General features: G+C 41.0%; 2 protein-coding genes across 6 annotated transcripts in view; one reads left to right on the top strand and one right to left on the bottom strand.

The window, feature by feature from the left end:
• LOC136434498 (cadherin EGF LAG seven-pass G-type receptor 2-like) overlaps positions 1 to 23,237 on the top strand; it is an 85,739-nt gene that overhangs the window by 58,981 nt on the left and 3,521 nt on the right. For 3 of the 5 annotated variants that reach the window (XM_066427321.1, XM_066427320.1, XM_066427319.1), the window contains exons 24-35: positions 117 to 246; positions 3,201 to 3,407; positions 4,015 to 4,248; positions 4,630 to 4,842; positions 5,841 to 5,962; positions 6,667 to 6,944; positions 7,731 to 7,763; positions 8,592 to 8,726; positions 10,406 to 10,726; positions 10,895 to 10,975; positions 12,068 to 12,115; positions 12,536 to 12,763. In XM_066427321.1, the coding sequence (XP_066283418.1) occupies positions 117 to 246; positions 3,201 to 3,407; positions 4,015 to 4,248; positions 4,630 to 4,842; positions 5,841 to 5,962; positions 6,667 to 6,944; positions 7,731 to 7,763; positions 8,592 to 8,726; positions 10,406 to 10,726; positions 10,895 to 10,975; positions 12,068 to 12,115; positions 12,536 to 12,763 (2,030 nt within the window). The remainder of the gene's footprint in view (positions 1 to 116; positions 247 to 3,200; positions 3,408 to 4,014; positions 4,249 to 4,629; positions 4,843 to 5,840; positions 5,963 to 6,666; positions 6,945 to 7,730; positions 7,764 to 8,591; positions 8,727 to 10,405; positions 10,727 to 10,894; positions 10,976 to 12,067; positions 12,116 to 12,535; positions 12,764 to 23,237) is intronic. The other 2 variants (XM_066427323.1, XM_066427322.1) reach the window with 1 other exon arrangement.
• On the bottom strand, positions 14,068 to 21,847 carry LOC136434502 (hepatocyte nuclear factor 1-alpha-like). Its single transcript, XM_066427338.1, has 4 exons — positions 21,017 to 21,847; positions 18,996 to 19,216; positions 17,608 to 17,865; positions 14,068 to 16,170 (listed from the first exon to the last, which is right to left on the bottom strand). The coding sequence occupies exons 1-4, from the start codon at positions 21,283 to 21,285 to the stop codon at positions 15,347 to 15,349; spliced, it is 1,572 nt and encodes a 523-aa protein (XP_066283435.1). The 5' UTR covers positions 21,286 to 21,847; the 3' UTR covers positions 14,068 to 15,346.

The raw sequence follows: 23,237 nt of genomic DNA, 5'->3' as shown, positions 1-23,237 counted from the left end.
GTTTATCAAAGCTTTATCTAACAAGGAAAATACTTGAAAATGTGACAATGGAGAGAGAAGATATCTAAGAAATCAATGGTGGAAAAGTAATTTTGGATGTTTTTATTTTTCCGCAGGCACCACAACGGAGCAGGTGCGTGGACCACGCGCGGCTGTCGTCTCATGGAGAGGAACACGACCCACATTAAGTGCGGCTGCGATCACCTGTCCAGCTTCGCCATTCTCATGGACGATTCGCCCAGTGAGGTATGTTTCCCTGGCGTGTGTGCAACTCTCCAGTTATATGTTTTGAGTCACATATGAACAGTCTTTTGTTGTACCCTAAATTGCTTTGGACTGTGTGAATATATATGTGATTGAACAATACATTCTTCAGAAGGCCTTGATAACCCTTTTTTTAACGGTGGCGCGCTTTGCGTACCTGGCAGAATTAGGAGAGTTGATATTACTTTTGGTGGCTATTCCATCTTCCTTTTATCTACTTCAACTTTACCTAATGCATTCTTGGTGTTCTTTACTATCATGGTGTTCTTGTATTCAGTGTTAACATTTCTGTGTGTGTGTTGTTTTTGTCATATTCCGACCCCCCCTCCCCCTTCCTGTTGTATTTTGTAATGCACAACCGTTATTTACTGTACGAGTCTATAACTGTCTATGCTTGCCGCTCCCCTACGCCCTTACCGCATGGTGCTCGTACTATGCATGCTAACGCAGGATGAAAAGGTACGTCTGAAAACCGCACATTTAAGTGTCTATAGAAACTTTTAGATTAATAATTTCTTGTTGATTTGACAACCTTGTTCTAGAGATTTCCAACAATTTCTGTGTCGTAAACAATTTCAATTTGTCGTAACCAAAGAGGTTTGAATTATTACTGCAATATGTAGCTACAACCTTTTGTCCTTGGTTTAGGACTCTTTCTTGGAACCGTGTTGTATAATTTATATACAAACTTCATATAGACAAAAATAGCCTGTGCCGTGACATGCATAAACAAAGATTGACGTTGTTGACAACACCAGACGTTATGTACAAAATGTCACTTATGAGATTTTTTTATGAGGGATTATTCTCCAAACACATCCTGTTTATAAATTTTCAAAAGATTATGATGCAAGGTAACTTAGGTTAAGAAAATGCCAATGAAGAAAGTATATTAGATGTGCAAAAGTCATGTATATTCAGGGGCATGTGCTTTCTTGTTGAAACTGTGATTGAGCCCAGCTAGCTATTTTCATTATCATTTTTTTCTTGAAAATATTTGAGTGATTTCTGTGCGTTTTTTCCCCAATTTTCCAAACATTTCAATCTTCTGCATGCCGTCCAAACAATTTTTGTAATCTACATGTCGAACTGTCTGGCGCTTTGGACCTGCCTACCGCCGTGGGCAACAAACATTAGCTCCTTTATCTAAAAAATTTCACCTCGTTTAGGTATCAAGTTTTTGGTTAAATGCCCGTTTTAGCAAGTTATCCTCGGACAATTGATTTTTAACTTGCATTGCTGATTTCAGAAAAGACCAAATTTTTATGTGAATGATAGAGGAGCATTCATTTCAGTTCTTCTTTAACAGATCTTGCTCAGTATAACGCAGGAAAGGTAGTGGATGCTACCTGAATTGTCTGACCTTTTTCAAAATGTATCCATTTTCTTGAGTATCATTCTGTTATCTTGTGAAACTTCGTAATGTTTCGTTAGAAATCCGCGAACAAGCGTTGCCTTTACGCCAAAAATAATTACTCAAGCAACTGGATAAAATTTTGAAACAGACGTTTCAGACAGCATCCACTGTCTTTCGTCAGTGACTAACGATAGGACTGAGAACACCAGGTTTTATACCAAAACTCTGAATAGGTATGTTAATGAGGTTAAGACAATTTAGGATGTCTTGAAGTAGTGTTGCCTTTCTTGTCCTTGTGTTCTCTTGACACCAAGTTTGACTGTTCTGCTCTTCGACTGTAATAGTATCTCAGCAAAATTACTTCACTGCCTCAATTTTCTACCATGCAAAAAACAAATTTTGTAAAGTTCTGTTGGAAATCCTTAAACAAGTGTTGCCTAGCTTGTCCTTGTGTTCTCTTGACACCACGTTGACTGTTCTCTCCTCCTCCCCTCTGACGACTTGCACACTGACAGACTGCTGAGGTACGTCCTCCTCACTCTTCTAGTCCTGCTCACATTCGTCTGTGTTCTGCTCTGTCTTGTAGTGTAGTGTAATAGTATTTCAGCAAAGTTACATCACTGCCTCATGAGAAAACCTTTTTTTTATTATGTATTGCCATAATCCATTGCCATTATGAGCAGAGCTGTCTCCAGGACCCGTCTCTCCATTCCCCAAAGATCTCAATAACTTCATGACATGAAACTGCCATGGTTAAAAATATTTTTTGTAAGCTTGAAATGACAGAAAAATCAACAACCTGTGCTCCCAATGAGTGGGATGAAAAAAATCAAAGCTGGAGACAGCCCTGCTTATGAAGCCCCTTCAACCTGGGCGCCGTCCTTGTTTGTTTATTGTGGCTCTTGCATTTGCCCTTACTATGATGGCACCCATGCTGAGACCTGACAGTAGGCTACATTATCTGTTGGAATTTCAAATTAAACTGAAGCTGAGAAATGGATAGATACCTGCTAGTAAAGGCTGCATGGAGTAATTTGAAATGTATTGTAAGCAATATAGACTTAAGTTGAAAAGTGCAAATTGGCTAGTATCTGACTAGTGTGTGTTTTAGAGATTTATCTATTTTAACTTTTTGTAGACTTCAATGACAATTTAGTGAAAAGCTCTCTGCTGACATTTTGCCAGGGATATGTCTTTTCCACCCTGCAGAAATGCAATTTGGCTGGTATACATGTAGAAATGTATATCAGAACCTTAAGTAGACGTCAATGCAATGAAAAGGTAACTAAGGAAAATGCTCTGCTGACATTTTGTCAAGGAAATTTAATCATGCCAAGTACTGTGATTCTTGATTTGTTAACTGTAACTTGATTTTAGCTTATTTAACGGTCACTAGTCAACAGCTAAAATTTCAATCACAAATATTTGATCACTATTTGAGACAGTAATGTTTGTTCCCACTGTTAAAATTAATTGCCGTGGCCTACTGCATTTTCTCCCAACCGCTATATTTTCCTGCCGCTATATTTAAGTGATTTACAGTAAGTAAAGATATTTGTCTTTGATTTCCACCCTGCAGTTTGGGCTGAACCGCCCGGTGGCGCTGATGGTGGTGACGTATGTGGGGATCGGCATCTCGCTGGTTCTGCTCGTGGCGGCGTTCCTGACCTTCATGTGCCTGAAGAACCTCCAGTCCAACACCAACACCATCCACAAGAACCTGGTCGCCTCCATCTTCATCGCCGAGCTCATCTTCCTGGTCGGTGTCAACGCAACACACAACCAGGTAAGTCGCCACAGTCTTGTGATCTGTAAGGCTTGGCTAGATACTGTAATTGCTGAAAATTTCCAGTGGTTTAATGTTCACAGTTTTCACCACAAACTTAAAGTTTAAACCCACCACGAAAATGATTGTTCTGTCTTCAACCCGCCTTCCTCATTGTTTCAACCTTGAACTTAAAACCACCGCGAACACTTCATTTTCTCCCCAAAGCAAAATTAGATCCCCGTGCATTTGCAATCTTGTAGTCCTGTAGCTCAACTAGCAATAGGCTCTCAATTGAGCTCCTGCCTGGTTCCAATTACTTTGTAACTGGGACATCCCAGTACAATACTGGGTAAGTACATCTTGTCTTGGGGCTGCACCCATCTTTTGGAAGGGACGTAAAATGTGGGTTCCCTGTTTGAGGAGGTGCCTCTAGCACATCAAAGGGGAAGGGCTAGCAACCCCTCTTGTAAAAATATCCCTTGCTACTGAAACAGCAAGGAAACTGTGGTACTGGGCAGAACAGGAAGAGTAGCCTCTTATGAGGCTAATTGTGGATCTAAATAAAACTGAAACTCAAACAACAAGGTATCTAAACTAATGAACAAACGTTTCCCCGTTGTTGCAGCTGATGTGTACCCTGGTGGCCATCCTGCTGCACTACTCCTTCCTGACGGCGTTTGCCTGGATGTTCCTGGAGGCCCTGCACATCTACCGCATGCTGACCGAGATCCGCAACATCAACCAGGGCCACATGCGCTTCTACTACTCCATCGGCTGGGGCGCGCCCGCAATCATCGTCGGTCTTGCCTTTGGGGTCAAACCCGAGAGCTACGGCAACCGTGACTTCTGCTGGCTGCAGGTCTCTTATTTATTTATTTATTCATTCATTCATTCATTCATTCAATCATTCATTCATTGAACATTCATTCATTCATTGAACATTCATTCATTCATTGAACATTCATTCATTGAACATTCATTCAGTCATTCTTATTCTCTTAAACAAACTTAAAGAACATTTTTTCCTTGCGTGAAACTGAACACTGTGGTTAGCTATTGCGAAGAAGTCGAGACTTTCAACACATACTGTGGACCTAGGCTGATCTGTATTTGATTAGTAACCAGTTGTTCTAAGTGTGTTTGATTGTGTTCTCCTTTTTTACTTTGCTGCCATGTACTTGTTTTTAACAATTAACCTTTCATTCATTCAAACCTTTCATTCCTTCATGCATTCATGCAGGTCAACGACCGGCTCTTCTGGACGCTGGCTGGACCGATCTTACTCGTGGTCCTCATCAACCTGTTCGTCTTCATCTTTGCGGTCCGGCGGATGCTGCGCATGGCGAGGAAGGACCCCGAGCACCAGTCGCTGAAGTCGGGGCTCATGGCGACCGCCATCCTGATCCCGCTCCTCGGCACAACGTGGGTGTTCGGCGTGCTGGCCGTGAACCAGGTATGGAGTCAGAAATATTCTATATGTAATGATTTAAACTTACTTACTTACTTAGTTCGAGCTCCCGCTCGAACCAATCCTGAAAGCTCTCTCCACAGCACTTTGTCCTCCATGGCCCTTCGTAGTTCCTTAGTATCTTGTAAGTTTGTGTCGCTACGTAGATTGTCTAAGTAGGTGACCCTGGGTCTACCCCTACTTCTTTTTCCTTTAGTAGTAGGCTCCCAGAGAACAAGATAGTGTGCAGGGATTTCAGGATGTCTGATACAGTGACCAGCCAGTTTCATTCTGCGCTGTTGAACTTTCTTCGCGACAGATGGTAAATCTTGGTACAACTGCTGGTTTGTGAGCTTTTGCTGCCATGACACGTTGAGGCACATGCGTAGCATGCGAGTATAGCAGCCATTTAGCCTTTTTTCAAGTGATTTTGTTAAGGTCCACGTTTCTGAACCGTACAACAAGACGGACTTCACGGTGGCAATAAACAGCCTCACTTTAATCCTGCGTGGAAGCTGGGATTTCCATATCTTGAATGATTTAAAGCATTCAGTTAAAGCTATAAAATGGTGAACTTCCTATCACACCAACGACATTAGTCAGTCCCAGCTCAATTCTGTGGAAATTTTTCGCACTATGAACTCCTTCACTTCGAAGCTCTGTCTTGAATGTCGCAATTTTGAGTCCTTTGTTTATGAATCCTTGTTTTTGCACTCTTGCTGCTCATTTAACTTTAAGATATGTTGCTGGATTTTAGCCACTTGATTGCTTTCAATATCTCTGTAAAGTCTGACACCAATTCAGTAAGTTGACTGCCATTGTCGGTTTGTGTTAGCACTCAATTAACCACTGACAGTACAATGTTGAACAGCGACAGTGGTTGTTGAAAATTTCATACGTGAATACCTTAGCGTTGGAAGAAAGTTCAGCATTGATTGTATTATGATTGCTACCAACACAGATGAGCCAGATAACTCAATAAACTGTTCCTCCTCCTCCTGCAGGACCTGGAGACGTTCCACTACATGTTCGCCATCATGACGTGCATGCAGGGGCTGTTCGTGTTCCTGTTCCACTGCATCTTCAACCCCAGCGTCAGACAGGGCTGGAGCAGGTGCTGGGGAAGGTCAGTGTGCTGGGAGGAACCATCCTTACCTCTTATTTCTGTATCTGTAGCTAATATGATAGTATGTAGATTTGTTAGCCTTGCACAAACTGTAGCAGTTTTTCCTCTTCATGTTACAAAATAAATCAAGCAACTGGATAGATTCTTTCAGGATCCTTTCTCAGAGAATTTATCCAGGTGCTGGGAAGGACAGTATACTTGGAGGAACCATATAGACATTGTACAAACTTAAGTAGTGGCTTTACTTACAAAATAAATCAAAATTTATTTTTTCACATAATGTTTTACATGGATGTCTAACCTTCATCCACTTTATCTCTTTCTGTTACATTCAATACAATTTGCAATATTTCTCAAGGTTTTTCTTTACAAGACAATTAAAAGGATTGACATAACTTGACATTTCTGCCATATTAATCACATTGCGCTGTTTTCTGCTCGTCTGTTGTAGGTGTCGTGTTAAAGGACAAGAAAGCAGGACCCAGGGTTCTCCTCCTATAAAAACTTTCTTCTGTCAGGGAGTTTTACGAAACATTGAAAGGATTCACATAACTTTCCTTGTTTATGGTTATTTTGTACAGGGCACGCCTGTAAAGCAGCGTGTTAAGCACTGAGCACGCCTACCGTGTATAAAGAAAACAGAAATGAATAAATAAACTTCTGTCCTAATTCACATAATGCCATTTTCTGTGCGTCCATTGTAGGTGTCGAGGTAAGAAGTTCACGTACGAGGACAGCGTGACGACCAGGACCACCCTGATGTCCCGCTCGGCGCTGGCCTACAACAACACGTCCTCCGCGGACGGCGGGCTGCACCGCATCAACATCGGCACGTCCACCAACTCCACGGGCAGCCGCTCCACCAGTAAGACCTCCACCAGTCAGCTGTGGCGCACGGACGGCATGCTGAGGACCGGATACAACCCCAACGACTACAAACCCAACCACCCCATGTTCCAGGACGGCAAAATCAACAAAGAAGGTCAGGAAAATTCCTTATAGTTTGTCAAAAATAGTTACTCCATCAACTGGATAAGATTTTGAAACAGTCAAACGTTTCAGGCAGTATCCGCTGTCTTTCATTAGTGACTAAGAAAAAGGACTAGAACACCAGGTTTTATACCAAAACTCAGACAGAATAGATATGTTAATGAGGTTAAGACAATTTATGGTTTGTTTCGGGGTTTTTTAAATATTAAAACCTCCCACCAAAGGAACATAAAATTAATATATAGGTTTTTCAAAATTAATCATCAAGAATTCAATTTCATTTGTGAAAATTAAAAGCACTCGCCAAATACACATTTAGGTACATATTAGTATTGCAAGATTCCATTTAGTTTGGAATTTTACAAGTCAAGAAATATTATCCCAGCCTTCAGGTTTCAATAGATATGAATGGTGCAGGTACATGTAATTATGAATATTAATGTCCATAATAGTGCCCTTGTTGCAACATTTTTAAAGTTTTTTTTGTACTTTGCTATCAGATTGTTTAGTGCCGCTAATGAAAAGCATTACAAATTGTTTTTAAGCTTGTCAGAAGGATGGTAAATTTTGCCTGCTTGGAATGTTCATCAAGCCTTGCAATGACAATATTATTTCTGTATTAAATTTTGAACTTTTGATGTCATAATTTTTTGTCTTGTTTGTATATTTAAGTGTAGTTGAAATGCAGGTTTTTTTGGGTCCTGCATGTTGTGAAGTTGCTGCATCGATGCATTGTGTTGCTGTTATTGAAGCTTTTTTATTGTTTGCTTGGATGCAGAAGTAACAGTTGCACAAGTGGAGGGGAAACCAGGTAAGAGCATTATGATGTGTGGTTTACTAAATGTACTAAGTAGTCTGTACAAAAAGTAATGCTACAATTTAGTTACATGTTCTGCAACATTGTCTTGAATGCATTAGATTTTGGAGCTGTGTTGACTAGTAGACACACAATGATTCTTTGATTATTAAAACACTGGTGACTTCAAAGGTGTATAAGAACTATTGTCTGCTAAGTTTAAGTTTAACCTGTTGAGTGCTAATGTCCATGACCTTGAACTGATTGTATGACCTCTCCTCCGCTAACCCAAAGCAAGGAGAGCCCGTCGAGTCAAAAAGAAGAGTAAGAACGCTCTTAGTGTCTATTTCTGTGGAAGTGACGCCATTTTGTTTCTTGTGTTTTTGTGGCTAAGATAATGGTTGTCTTTGAGTTTAAATTGGTTTCCGTTTTGGATATGTCATTGAAAGTAATATATGATAAGCATGATTATTGTTTGACATATTGTGAGCGTTTTTATTAGTTTTTACTCGGCCTAAGGAATACCATTTTATTTATGGTAAAAGGAGCGGGTTAAAAAGCATGGATGTTGAAAGATAAAGATGGTTAAAATTTTACTATGGAGTGATTTAATCATATTTGAGATAATTAGGAAAGTTTATTGTATGTTCTTTGCCCATAGGTTAATTGCAAGTACAGGTAACTACAGACGGACATTGGAGAACAATATAGCATGTGACTTAATTCTAGTCCAAATTCTGACGGTTAATGCTAACTTTTTTTCCGAGACTTTTTCTGTAATGGGTTGCTAGCGTCCTCCATTCCTCGGATAAGTAAAACTGACGATGTTTTGGTTTCCAACAGAGGGTGATTCAGACTCGGACAGCGACCTGTCGCTGAACGATCCTGACGACGACCTGTCGCTGGCGTCCTCTCATTCCTCCGACGACGAGGAATACGACGGACAGCCCAACTGGGAGAAAACCATCAAACTAAGCGGTAAGACTGCTGTACTTGCACTCTCGAGATCTGTCCAATCTTCATCACTACCCCCGGTAGTGTGACATCATCGTCAACACACTGTTAAATTGTCCTGTGTCCTATGGGCCCCCTTGGAAATCAACAATTCTTTTCAAGGGGATGATACCCAGATGTCTTGAAGATGTGATAAATAAGAAAATATTTTAAAAGATTGTTAAATACCAGTTTCTAAACTGTTTCCTGAAACTGGATTGTGGTAACATTTTGCTTTCAGCTGCAAATATATTTACTTTCATTTGTGGTGGTTTTATTTCACAGAAAAGGAGGGAAAAGTTGGTTTTCACTGTGTTTAAAATTCACGGTTGAATCTATTCTGTCGTATAGTAGTCAAACAAGGATACATATTCAAGTTTCGTGATTTTCAGTTAGTTTAATATGTTAAACACTATATTTTCAGGACTCAAGATACATGTAGTTGTACCATATAGACCTAACCAGCACTGGTTCGTCACACAATTAGCTCTGACACTACAGCCATTCATGTATGCCCTAAATTGCAGTGACTTCTTCAAAGAATTATTCTGTCACATATCAGATTATAGTCAAGACTTAGAAATTATGGCATTAACATTGCATACTATTGAGGTTGCCGATGTTACAACAGCTTTGACGAGTTATATTGATGAAATGGTTTTGTTTATTTGTTGACGACTATCTTGGGAGCAGGATGACAATGTATTCCGTGTTGCCTCATGAAAAGGCTTTTGTTGACAAAACATTCATGTCCTTGTTATGAGTTGTGAGGACAGTTATTATCAAGTTTTAATCTGGGAGACGTGCCATCATGCTAAACTGTTGAATGTCAGGGATGTTCTAGCATCTCATCAGTGGCACGCAAAGTTGGAGGCATTTCTGGAGTTGCTGAAATTAGTAAAAAGTGCATTTTTCAGACCCGCAAGATGCCAAAAAAGTACTATAAATTGCCTGAAAGTTGGCATCTGTACATTTATTCATTTATACAAGCAGGATAAATATAATTGTAATTTTTAAAATTATCAATTTCTCAAGGAAAAGTGTGTCTGAAGAATAGTTAACTGAGCCAATGAGTTGTGGGGTCAGAGCATTCGGATGCAGCTTGGTTGATCTTAGGTATGACCTTAATCATGCAGTGTACATTGTAAATGCAATGTGACCCTGTTAACATACACATAGAGGTCTTACATCGATACACCTTTCCACTGAGGCCATGACTGTTGAGGAACCAAAAATGTTATTTTATTAGTTCAAACGAATTTCATTGGTAAGAAGTTGTATTTTGTTGGTTTTGTGTGTTTTGCTGTCTTTTCAATTTTATTTCCACATCACTGATAGCATTCAATCTGTAAATGCAACCTTTAAGGTTCATACAAAATCTCATTTTGGTTTCTCAACGGTTGCTGAATTGTCTCCATCGTTTGGAAAGTGGGACTTTAAGTAACAGCAATAAGAATTGTAGATTGTAGGGAAGGGTATTGAGACTGACTACATGTTAAGGTTGTGCCACTGTGACAATGCTTTTCTGCCGCAGAAATTCACTACTGTGCATGTGCAAAACCCCTTTATTTCCTCCTTGCAATGTGTGTGCCTGTGTTTCAGTTGCTCTGGTCAGAATGTCCGTTGTGGCTGACCTTGTTGTTGTTGACCTTGAATCCCCCCAGACTTATCCCTAGAGGTCGTAATGGAGGACGCCCCCAAATCTCTCAGGCCAATCCTTAAGTCTCCAAAAAGTTCACGGTCCTCCCGGAGCCGTAGTTCGAAATCCAGCCGGGAGCGCCGAGAAAGGAGAATGTCGGACGAAGGTTCAGAGTCCAACTCTGACTCCTCCGCGGCGAAAGAACTCAAACAAATTCTTAAGAAACCCGGCAGCCGCAAGGGGATCGCCAAGAGCGCCTCGGGGAATTTCTACTCGTCCTCGTCAAGCTCGGACTCAGAGAGCGAATACGAGTTTCTCCAGAAAGACCCGAAAGACGCGTCGCAAAGTAACACACCCCCATGCTGTTCTACTTGAATCTTTGTCTTTTTTTCCCGAGCTTCACTGTGAAATTTGTGACTATTTCTATTTCCACTTTTGTCGAACCATCTTTGCTTTGCTACTCTCTGCTGCGCCACTCCGTGGATGTCCTAACTGTTCTTCTCGCTTGTACCAGATCCACAAACAATGGCAGATATGCCGGATATGGTGGCGGAAAGCGGGGATGGGAAAAGGGAGGCTCAACTCGGCAAAGGAGGTGTTGGATTCTTTCTCTTCTCTTTAAACAAATCGCACATAACCATGGCTTTTTTTTCTTTAGCCTGCCTGCACTGTGGACCGCTTTGCTAGAGAATCATCCCGTAGTCATGTCCACGCAGAGCGCTGATTTCGTAGCCCGCGTTTGGCTCCTTTGTAGTTTTAACATTTTGCTTTCACCATGCTAACATCGTCTCCCCATCTCGTAACACATTAACACGTATTGTGTGTGCTGTGTCGTCCACCCATTCACCAGCTAATATTTCATCAGTAACTGTTGAATCATCTACATGTAGTTGAATGTATTACCTATATTTCAATGCTGTACAACATTCCAGGCAGCCGGTCTTTATACAAAAATCTTGCCAACTCTGATTGCTACTTATTCCTACTGTTGGCAAACTGAAAACTTTTTCTTCTTTTTTCTCTCCTTTTGGCATGCCTGAATCCAAAAATCTGTTCTTGTTCATTTGCTGTTCATTTGCCTACATGTAAATTTCACCTGATACTCTAGCTGACAGTTGTGCCTGTCTCAGTCAAACACTGGTCATGTCAAACTCAGTGTCTATCGCAGCCCAACTTTGAAACTCTGACAATGTCTATGCTAGAGCTTTTCTTTGCTGCAGTGTCCATGTTGATTTTCAGCCATCAGCTACAGTAACAATTTTTCTTTTTCTAGTATTTTAAAGAAAAAAATAATCAAAAATATCTGTAGTGCAAGCCTTTTGCATTTATTTAACGTCTCCAAAACTTCATTTTTTAGAAGAAATCACCCATTTTTTATTGTTGCTTCAATGGCTGTGAAATCGAAATAGATGTTGAGTCTGAGCTTACTTGTATTACTGTTGCTTTTCTTTCTAACTCTGACATAACACATGTACAGTGCATGGCCCAAGCAGCATGCCAGCAGATGGATCTGATCTGTTCCGCGAAAAAAAATTCCAATTTGAAAAGCGTCTCGCGTATACGCGTGATTGTTCAGGCCACCATAGGTACGAGAGTTTGTTTGGAAAATGGAAAGTGAAAATGAATGGAATGCATCTTTTGTTGTTGTTATTGCTTTGTTGACACTGTTTGCTTGTTTCTTTTGCAGAACATCTAAAACCGCCAGTTCACGGACCACTTCACAGTACTCCAAAAGGTGAAAATTTCCTTCCTCAGTCTTAAAATCCCGTCAAACATGTACAAGTGGTCCCTTAGAAATTTTTCCCATTTACCTAAGCAGTAAGAATCCTGTCTCCATTCTACAGTGACCATCTGTCAAATGACCAATTATGCAAATAAACAAGACAATGGAATTTTCCATCATTCTGATCCTACAATACTGTCAATGGGGGGGGGGGGGGGGGCTCTGAGCGTTCCACCATGTTATTCTGACTGAATCAAAATTTAACTGCAATTGCCAACACAAAGATTGGACTATGATAATAAATTTGGATAAGTCCAATTTTTGTGTCAACTGGTAATTACAGTTCAACTTTGATTCAGACTGACTTCTACCAACACATGTGAACTTTCAGGTGATGTTATTCTGACGTTTCTATCATTCCCTCGCCTCTAGATCCGGTTACAGTTAACAGAGTACCGCGGGAAAAGCCGCCTCTCATGCCGAAGCCCAAACCGAAGTGGCCGGGAGAACCGCTGTCCGCCAGCGAGCGCGAGAGTCTGGGCAGCCTGGACAGGCTGAAGGTCGAACCCAAGGTCAACGGGGACAAACCCAGCCCCCCCGTCAGTCAGCACGGCGGTAGCATCCACGGAAGTCAGCCCGACGTCGTCAGAATACAGCCAGGTACTTGTTACAACTCCTTCATGGCCAAAGAAATACTGTGAAATTAGTTCAAGTTTACGGCATCTGTATGTCGTGGCACAGTGGAAATAAAGGGTTTGCAGTATCTCTGAGTTCGCAGATGAAACGATAGATGATATACAGTTACTCAAGTAGCAGCTCAGTAGAGAAGCGACCATGAAAATCAAGAACTAGTATTTTGGGGGCATTTTGATTCTCATGTACTTTTTTTCCCACTGTTATATGTTATTACCATTGAGGGACATGTATACATGATGCTTCATCTGAAATATTGCCTTAAGTATGAACCTAATATAGTCAACACCAATTTGATTTTTTGTTTCTACGATCTGCATTCTATTTTTCTGATGTGAAGAAGGAAGACCATATTATTATGTACCATTGTCTAACATTTGGCACGGACAGTTGAAGAAAGCAGTTCTTGCACTCTGTTGTGTTGTTCATTTGAAATACCTTTTCCTACATTTTGTTTTATCAAGATCATAACATAACAATTGATTTGTGCAAGCATGCCTGCCTATTTTTTTAGTTTTGGTCGTTTCCTAAATCGTTTATTTTCTGCAAAAATCTGGGAACCAAGAAATGAAATTGGTGTTGCCGATATTTATACTTACACATACTGAACAATGACAATAGTCGAATATTACACTGTCTGTAACCATGCTTAGGGGTATAGCTAACGACACGCATTAATTTTTATTCGTAGATTGATGTTCGTAACCATCCGCATGTCACTAACGTCCGCGTGATCACGTTGTTTGTGTACCGTTGAAGTGTGTTTGTTATGATGTAAGAATGGTGTGCAGGTGTGTTTGTGGTGTGTCAGTTTGCTACGTGTGGAGATGTAAGAAGAATTACGAATGTGGGAATGAAAAAACAATAGAAAAGGGAGAAAATGAACTTTTTGTATATGATCCTTGTTATATTTTAGCTGTAAACTACTTGTAATTTGCTGTCGTTGTAAATCATCTCTGACAAAATGATGAAAAATTGTGATAATTCCTGTATTTTGAAATACATGTAGGAAAATTAGAAAATGAATGACACATTGACACTTGTACTTCTTTGTGTCGTGCAGCATTTTACAGTTAGGATAAGATCATAATTGTACGAATGAAGGATATTGTACAAACCAATGGCAAATTCAAAATTACAGTCAGCATTTCGTTTAAATTGGAAAAATAAAATTTGTAATGAATACAAAAACAGGACAGACAAGTGGCACACAAATGTCCAAACTCAATGTAAAGAATAGTTAACAGGAAAAATGACTTCACAGCCTGTGATACAATGAACAACATTTATTTACATTATGTATTTATTGCCCGAAATCCATTGAACATATTTTGTCCATGTCTGTGTGTTTAGGACAGCTGAGATAGCTAAAAGTAGTCTCTCTATGCTAGGCAGGATCATAACATCAATTATCAAGATAACATCGGCATTTAAACTCCAACAAAACCACCAGCATGTACCGTAACTGTCTAATAATAGAGTCTATGCCACAAGTGATAAAGTCTAGCGAATAAAGAGTTTTACAGTACTGAAAAGTCTAAATGAATATGTTGTCAAAAACACCATTAAAGTACATTCTTTTTTTTTACAATTCCTGCAACACATTGATAGGGAAGACAAAGTTAGAGGATCTACGGTAAAACAAGTACTGAACAATAATTCAAACACACTCTACATGTCTGAGCACAGCAGTTTTCAACATGTTTGTATCGTTTTATAGCACAGGCTACACTTCTGCATATCTAGACTCAATACTTTTACTATTTGAAACAAGCAACAAATAAAATACATGGTTTAAGGGCCCAACATTATTCCACATCTATGAAAGGAAAATCACAGCCCAAAGATACTCAAGATATTCATAACTATGTTAGTGAGAAGAAGTTACAGTCGCTAGCGTTGCAGTCGACTGATGATGATGATGATGATAATGAGTGAGAAGTAAACAAAACACAGTTTGAGAACCCTCGCCAAATTAGGCAAAAAAGACCAATCGTTCTTAATGTATACAATAAATCACATGTCACAACAGATCATCTCTTATTCATGTTGTTTAATGACGGGTGTGGTGCCTTTTTCAAGGCAAGTCGAGTGGAGGATGACACATATTTGTCACTGTCACGATACTTCTAAACATAGTCGTCATCACGATGTTAAAGACACAGTCTGGAACTCATACACGGAGGCACACACTTGTGAACTGTAGCAGATTCTGTTACGTACAGTCTTTGTTGTCTAACTGGAAGAGAACTACACCAGATAGTAAGGCAGGGCTTGTCAGGACATTGTCACAAACAACAGGGCAAGATGTACATACAGTATTAATACTGAACAAGAACACAACATGATTTTTGGAACCTGTCGAGAAATGAAATCAACTTCACAAGTCGGCAACCGAAAAATAAGTTAGTTTTTTTCAAAGCTCTTACTGGATTTGTTGGTATGAGTCTTTTTTCTGTTAATGATGACACATTTTCCTTCTGTCTGGGTGGACAAAATTAACTTCACAAGTCAACAAACGGAAAATAAGTTAGTTTTCTAAAAGAGTTCTTACTGGATTTGTTGGTACGGGTCTTTTTCCTCCTTGATGATGACACATTTTCCCTCGGTCTGGGTGGAGGCGTCCGCTAGCTTCTTACTGGAGAGGTCGATGGGCGCGTTCTGACTCAGCTGATCCAACAGCTGCTTCTTGAGCATGTCCAGCTGCATCTGCTGCATCTGCTGCATGTAGTCGGCAATGGTCATCAACGGAGACGCCTGGGACAGAATGGCGCAGGCCGCGGCCGTCATGGACAGGTCCGCGGCCTGGGCCTGCGGGTTTGAGACTGTCGTTGTCGAAGCGGGCGTTGTTGGTGTTGTTGTCGACTGCTTCGGCGCCGCCGGGGGGTTAGACGGTTTAGGCGAGGTCAGGCGAGGTTGCTGATGGCTACTCGTCGTACCGAGATGATTCCCGACCGCGGGGACAGTCAGGAGCGAGTCGATGCCATTCTGACGGGGCACGTTGGGCGGCGCCGTCGCTCCCGTGGTCGTTCCCGGGAGAACCGGCGCCATGACGGGGGCTTTTCTTCTGGCCGTGAGGGGCATGGTGATGCGCGGCTGTACGCTGGACACGGTGGGACTCTGATGATGATTGGGCGATGCCATGGTTGGGCTGTGATGATTGGGCGTGGCCGTCGTCACCATGGTGACTTGTTGTTGAAGCTGTGTGATTGGTTGGACCAGTGATGCTGATGTGGGGAGGGGCATGGCCCGGATGAGGACGGACTCGGGGTCGGAATGTCCCGTCCCAGTGGGGGTCTGGAACGTGTTGACGCTGTGCGAGTAGGCGGATGGCACGGTGGTGACAGGAGACAACAGCATGTCATCCCCATAGCCTGCAACAACACAAGGGACACTGAACTTAGCACTCAAGTTGTGGCATGAGATTCAATGGACTGTACTGTGGTCAACATAGGACTGAACTTCAATCAGTGACACAAGATTTAAGTGGACTCTGTCGGTGGTTAACATACGGGAGTGAACTTAGCAGTTTATTTGTGACAGGAGATTCAAGTGGACTCCACATAACATAGGTTACTGACACTATCAATAGCAGGGCAAGCAAGAAAGATTGTATCCTTTAGTTTGAAGAGTTTCTTGCACAAACTACTTTATAATGCTGTGGTCATTCATGTTAAATGATAGGTGTGGTTGACATGTGGAGGGTAGTGCAGTAGAGTAAGTTGTGTTTAAGTGGTGGAGTTAACGTGGCTTCGTGTGCAGACACCATGACGTCAGACCTATCCACGTCCCCGCAAAATGAACAATTACCTAATGGGGTTTGGTCCATTTAACACCCGTACGTGTGGCGTATGTCAAAGTACTGTAAATGCAGAAATGTTTGCAGTGGTTTCATGTTCGCGGTTTTCACGGCGACCGTTTCACCGCAAACTTAAAGCCACCGCAAACATTTTTTCAAATACTGTAGCAGTATGGTGACTATAGCACTGCCACGAACTTAAAACCGCCGCGAACACTCCATTTTTGCCTTAGTGCGAAATAAAAATCACTCGAACTAAATGCATCTACAGTACCTCACGAGATGTTCATTTTCTAATAACCTTCAGAGTTGTCTGTCTGACCATAATGGACGAAAACGTGTGATTGATTACAAGTGGTAATGTCACCGTTGAATAAATTTTTACACAGTAAGTAAAGGTGCTGTTTGTAAACCTTTGAAGCGATCACTCTTCCCTAGTGTAAGTGCTGAAAGAAGTCAGTTTAGAATTTAGATACTCCCTTGTTATTTTTCAAAGTAATTCTGTGGTCATTTCCAAATAATATAGGGGATAAACTGAACAATTAGTAGTGTAGTTGAATCTTCTAAAGTCCGAAGTAGTGTTTGAGGAAAACATAAAACTTTAAAAGGTAAAGGCCTTTTTGAGGCCCTAAGAGGTGTGGGTTGTTATCCATTTTGTCAAGGGCACCAAGGTATTGAAAGGCACGGCCCATTCCTTTCACCACCTTTTACCTCCCCTACCAAAGTCAGGTACCCATTTTATACCTGGTCATGTAAAGGGCACAACATTGGCGACATATTGGGGGATTCGAACCCAGGACCTCTGGGTTCTGGCCCAAACAACCTAACCATTGTGCCAACACGAAAAGCTATAAGGATCTTTGAAATGCAGTACTCATTTGTTATTTTCTAAAGTACAATGTAATTCTGTTGTCATTTCTGGTTATCGGGCGTAAACTGAATATAGTAGTTGAATCTTGTATTCTTAAGTCAGTAGCGTTTGAGAGGAACAAGGATCTTTTGAATGCCGTACCTCGGACAAGCTTCCTTCGCTGTACGATGACAGAGCTCTCGTCTTTACGCCGGCGGTTCTGGTACCAGAACCGCACCTGGTCCGGGGTCGGGCTGCAGCCGACGGGTTCCAGCGAGGCGATGATGATCTGGTAGTCGTGCACCGAGGGGTACGGGTTGGTCTCGTAGAACTTCTCTAGGATGTTCAGCGCCTCCATTGGCCATGTAAAGCGGCGCTTTCGCGGGCCTCGCAGCGGACCGCGTAGAAAGAGGTGGTTCCCTGTGGGAGGGGGGCACACGGAATTAGCATTCATTTGACTCATTTTACCGGTAGATTTTACCGCCCCGTCTATTGTGCGCTCCTCGCAATTCAGCCCCTGGCTGAGAAGTGAGAGTAGTCGGCCTACCAAATAATAATGAATGATGAATAGAGTCACATAGGTGGGACAACTCGGACCAAACCTGTTCTTTGTAGACAATCTATGTTGTTTATGTGAACGAAAATCCCCAATTTAGAATAGGAGTCCTGGAGCTACTTATAGAAGTTATCAATATACAAGTGCACCCGACAGAAGTCAGGTAAGTCAAGTCAAGTAACAGGAGGAATCGCAAACGCACTTCCCACACACTATTGCCAGTATTACAAAAGTTTGGAACCAACTTTTCTTTCTGTGTGCAAGACCATACACCTATTAGATTTAAAACACTACAGTTTAACACATAACAAAGGGAACATGTGTAATTATCAAGACTGAAAAATGTTTGTAACAGAAAGAAATCAAACAGCTTTTAAGACATAATTCAGTCGACGTATGTAATTTTGTTAGATTTTTGTTCCTATGAGTGACATGTGCCTCTTATTGTCCTTCTCTCTGCCACAATACAACCAGTCCAGTGGTCAGCATCTAGGTGATTATGTCTGTAGTGTATGTAAATTAGTTTATTCCAGAGTCGATCAGTTCAGGTTACAAATTACTGTTTTCTGTTTCCATTGTCCTGTTCGGAAATGTGTTTCTTATCTAATTTCAGTTAGTGCGGGATTTAGGTGTGTTAATGTGGAGGAAGTTTTGATTTGGAATTTGGATGGAGTTTTTGTTACCTGCTTGGCTTTTTTCACAGACATAAAATTTGTTTCCAATTTTTTGGTATACCGGCAATAATTATAGTATGTGGGAAGTACTGTTAGCATTCGCCATTCCTCTTGTTACACATGTGTATTAATAACTTCTATAAGTAACTCCAGGGCTCTGTTCTCAATTGGGGATTTTCGTTCCCGTTAACAATGTAGATTGTCTTACAAAAAACAGGTTTGGTCCGACTTGTCGCACCTCTGTGTCAGCCTATACTTTACTCTACTGCCTACGGGCAAATGACTAGCTAGAGCAAGAGGTCGTCGACCCCAGGTCTTACCGACGCAAGGAAACGCCCCGTTCTGCGGCGACAGTCTCCGGTGGCGCACGAACCACGTGATCAGTTGCCTCCGCTTGTATCCCCGCATCCGCTCCTTCCCGCGAAGGAACACCGACAGGTGGGCCTTGCCCAGTTTGGCCTGGTCGGCGATCGTCGACTGTTTCACGTTGTGTCGGTCCAAGTAGTCGGAGATCAACAGCGCTAGGTCGTCCTGGGGTATTCTGGGAGAAAATGGCGACAGATTAGCGTTAAAACAAACAAAATTCCTTATTAAAAGAAATGTTGTAGAAATTCGGGACGGCTTAGCATCAAAGAAAATTCCTTATTTTCCTTTGTGTTATTAAGAGATCCTGTCAACCACTGAGAAGTGTACTTTCGGGGATACACTTTAAAGAAGGAAGCCAGAAACAAAGCTTAAGCATTAGGAAGATGTAATACTAATAGTGTCCGAATCGGGAGTGCATACTTTAATCAAGAAAATATGATCTAGTAGGCTAGAATTGTTGCATCTAGTAGTTATCAACTGCTAAACTTTGATTTTTCATAATTTGTCAAAAAAATCGTAGATTGAAGTAGACCATGATTTTTCTTTGTGCGTAAAATGGAAAACAAATTACACCAAAAATAGTTATTCAAGCAACTGGATAAGATTTTGCAACAGTCAGACGTTTTGAAGACAGTATCCGCTGTCTTTCGTCAGTGACTAAGGATATAGGACTGGAGACCCTGAGGTTTTATACCAAAACTCAAACTCAAAACAAATTATCTACAGCTAATATTACAAAGAAGAACTGATATCAGCCTGACAGATTTTCCCGATATCCCGCGCCCCATTATTCATTTATGAACAAGATTGCCCTATTTGCCATGCTTTCAACCCAGAAGCTAATTTCCCCTAATCAGCCGAGGTGGATTATTAACATGAAAATTGGCTCTAATGACGTTATTGTCCTTCCTGCAAAGCTGTGGGTACCCAAACAGCTCACTAGCTTTCCTTTGTTCAGATTTCTCTCGCTTTGCATTAATTGGTTTAAATATTTTATAGCGTAATGTAGTCAATACCTCATTTCTATTTTATAATTCAGCTTTATGTAAGTAATTTTTTAAGGACAGCAATCGTTCAGAACAGGACCGAATTCAAAAATGAAAACAGTTTGCAAATGGTTCCTTTATTCAGGGCTTTAAATTTCTGTCCGTCCAACTCATTGTTTGGGAGCCCATGTTGTTAATTTCCATTGTTAAATCTGTCGTTTTAAGCATACCAAAATACATTTTCATCAGTTTCATGTCATAAAGTTCAGATTTTTTAAAATACAGGGTAAAATATTTGTCCGTCCCAATAAGCAAATTTCTATCCTGTTACTTATTGTTACTGTGCAGTTGAGTGGGCAAATATCTAGAAATTGAATTAAACAGCGAACAAAAGACAGAAAAAATATTCCCATCTGGTCGAAAACGAAAAAAACATTCAATTTCTTTTTGTCCCCTGCTCTTAATAATAACTCTCACTCACAAAATTCTGACCTACAAAAAAATCTCCTGTCTAATTGATACTTGTCAGCTGCCATATGTGTTCTTATATAAACATGTCTGTTCACATTGGTGGGAGGAGAGAGTTGTCTCTCTAGTGGCTGCTTACTAAAGGCGCTGACCTAAATCAGTCATTCAGCAAATTTAGGATGGGTGGGTGCACCAGTTCAAGATGTGTGGAGGTCAACTCTCCACCCTGCCCCCAGCTTTTCACTACACTTTTCAAAAGGCAGTGCAGAATTTGTACCTTAACGTGTGTGTGTGTGTACAGGCAACATTGCAGAATATTATATTTGAACTCCATGCATGCATAACAGTGATCATTTGCCATAAGGGAAAGTGTAATCAATATTGTCTGTGTTTGCTGTGGTGAAATACGAGCCCTGTCACTGACCTGGTCTGCATATATAATCTTCCGTCCATGCCCCCTTTGTTCTCTGTAGCTGTATTAAATTCCCGGCTATATGCATTATCATTTAAAGAACCCTTACCGAAGGAGTTGCTCCACTTCCTCGTCGATTTCTTGCATGTCGGCGGCCGTGTCCATGTTTTCGCCGCATGACACCGGGCTGTCGTTGGCCGGAGGCGCGCCGGTGTCATAACCCTGGTCAGCGGTAGAGTTGACAAACCTGCGTAGGTCCAAACCGGTGGTGCCACTACTGCCGTTCTGCATGTGGAGGACATCGTGGCTCGGCTGCATGTTGTTGTTGTTGTTGTTGTGCTGGTGGTGGGAAAGTCTTGAGTCCGGACGGTGCTTCATACACCAAACGTGTTGTACAGCTGCCTGCTCTTACTCTTGTGCCACACAGAATTTATGCCTAATTAAATTCAAATGTCTAATCAGGTCAGGAAGATACCATCTGCAGGGAGAGACGGGGGTGTTCCAGGGCTTCTCTACTCGCGGGTTGCCAGCTTTAGAGTGAGTCAAGCTGGTACTGCATGTGGTTTTGACAGTTATAGAGTGGCTCTGGTTTGTGAGGCCACCCCTTCTGGCCCCTCCACTTGAATTTTCAGAAGCATGACCTTTTCACCCTGGGCAGAGTGGACCGGCCTGCATGCAGCTGCTATGGCATTGCAATTATGCAAAGTAGTTCAATTAGATCGCCTCAAGCCAGGAGCAGCCTTTCCCACATAAAAGCCCAAGGTCTTTTATGCCCTTGCCGATGTCCCGCATATATCATACAAGCGGCGCGCACGCAGATAAAGGATTCGGACGATAGCGCTTCCGCCACGCCGATGCGCAATATCCACACAATTTTCTGTTTTGCCTCAAACATTACCGGCAGCTATTTACCTAGAGGACTGAGCAATCATAGTTTGTGTGCTCAATTTCGGATTCAATCTAGCAACTATCATTATGCAAACCAGTCTAGATTGGAGGGAAATTGGTTTAGGTCTTAAATTACCTCCACCTAAATGCAATCAGCTTCAGAGTGGTTCACCATACAACACCTGGTCCCCTTCTTTTGCCTTTTAATCTCGTTTGCCGCCCATAGTAGCATTTGAATTCATCCTATTATTATCATTTCACTAACATCCGTGGAAAAATGGGTTTGAAAAACAAGAAAAGTTGTTGTAATTTCTTTCTTTTTTTCTTCGTTATGATATCTTTTAAACCATACAACACCTGGTCCCCTTCTTTTTGCCTTTTAATCTCGTTTGCCGCCCATATATAAGTAGCATTTCAATTCATCCTATTATTATTATTTCACTAACATCCATGGAAAAATGGGTTTAGAAAATTAAGGCAAAGTTGTTGTAATTTCTATTTGTTTTATTTTATTTTCTTCGTTATGATATCTTTGAAACCATACAACACCTGGTCCCCTTCTTTTTGCCTTTTAATCTCGTTTGCCGCCCATAGTAGCATTTGAATTCATCCTATTATAATTTCCTCACTAACATTTGTGGAAAAACAGGTTTAAGAAATAAAATAAAAGTTCTTGTAATTTTTATCCTTTTTGGGGATTTTCTTGGTTGATTCATCTTTTTTTTTAAATAGCCGCCCATAGTAGCATTTGAATTCATTCTATTATTATTTTCTCTCTAACATTTGTGGGAAAAAACGGGTTTAGAAAACAAAAGAAAAGTTGTTGTAATTTTTATATATTCTTTTTTTATTTTTTTGGATTTTTTTGGTTATGATATCTTTTAAACAAGTCAACAAGAGGAAATATTGCGAAGTATAATTTGCCCACCTGTTTCAATATTTTTAGAAATGGATTTGGTCAGGCTGGAAGGATGTTAAGGATAAGGTTTCACTTCTAAATGCCAAACTGTCAATGTCAGTTACAGGTGTTTTTAGAAGAAAGCTGCGTGGTAATTTTTCCTTTTATGTGTTGTATTTTCCCGTTGACGTATAGTCGTATACTATTTCTGTCGCAGCGGGCACAAGTGTACCATGCCGTCGGCCAACAAAAGCAGTTATGCGGAGTTGATTTTATTGAGGAAAGAGTTATCAATATTTAATGAATCCATCTCGTCATGTTTGTGCCATAATGAGAAAAATTTAATATAATAACGGGGAGACGTTTTCGGGAAAACCATGAGGAGCTGAATTCGACTGCCTTTATTATACATGGAACTATTATTACAGCGTGTAATTTGCAGAGTCGCTTTACTTTAATATTCCTTTACATCATTAGTAATCGTCTTGTGTCCACATTTTATTGTTATGCAAATTAGCCGTCCACCTTTTCTTTCAATGTGAGA

This window comes from Branchiostoma lanceolatum, chromosome 5 (assembly GCF_035083965.1).
Source record: "Branchiostoma lanceolatum isolate klBraLanc5 chromosome 5, klBraLanc5.hap2, whole genome shotgun sequence".
Classification (NCBI taxonomy): Eukaryota; Metazoa; Chordata; class Leptocardii; order Amphioxiformes; family Branchiostomatidae; genus Branchiostoma; species Branchiostoma lanceolatum.
The sequence above is the reverse complement of the archived record's forward strand: the minus strand, read 5'-3'. Positions and strand labels throughout refer to the sequence as shown.

Coding starts and splice junctions, on each gene's coding strand:
- LOC136434502 (XM_066427338.1), bottom strand. CDS start 21,285: ATGAAGCACCGTCCGGACTCAAGACTTTCCCACCACCAGCACAACAAC. Junction 19,217..21,016: donor GAAGTGGAGCAACTCCTTCG/GTAAGGGTTCTT, acceptor ATTTTCTCCCAG/AATACCCCAGGACGACCTAG. Junction 16,171..17,607: donor GCGAAGGAAGCTTGTCCGAG/GTACGGCATTCA, acceptor GTGTTGTTGCAG/GCTATGGGGATGACATGCTG.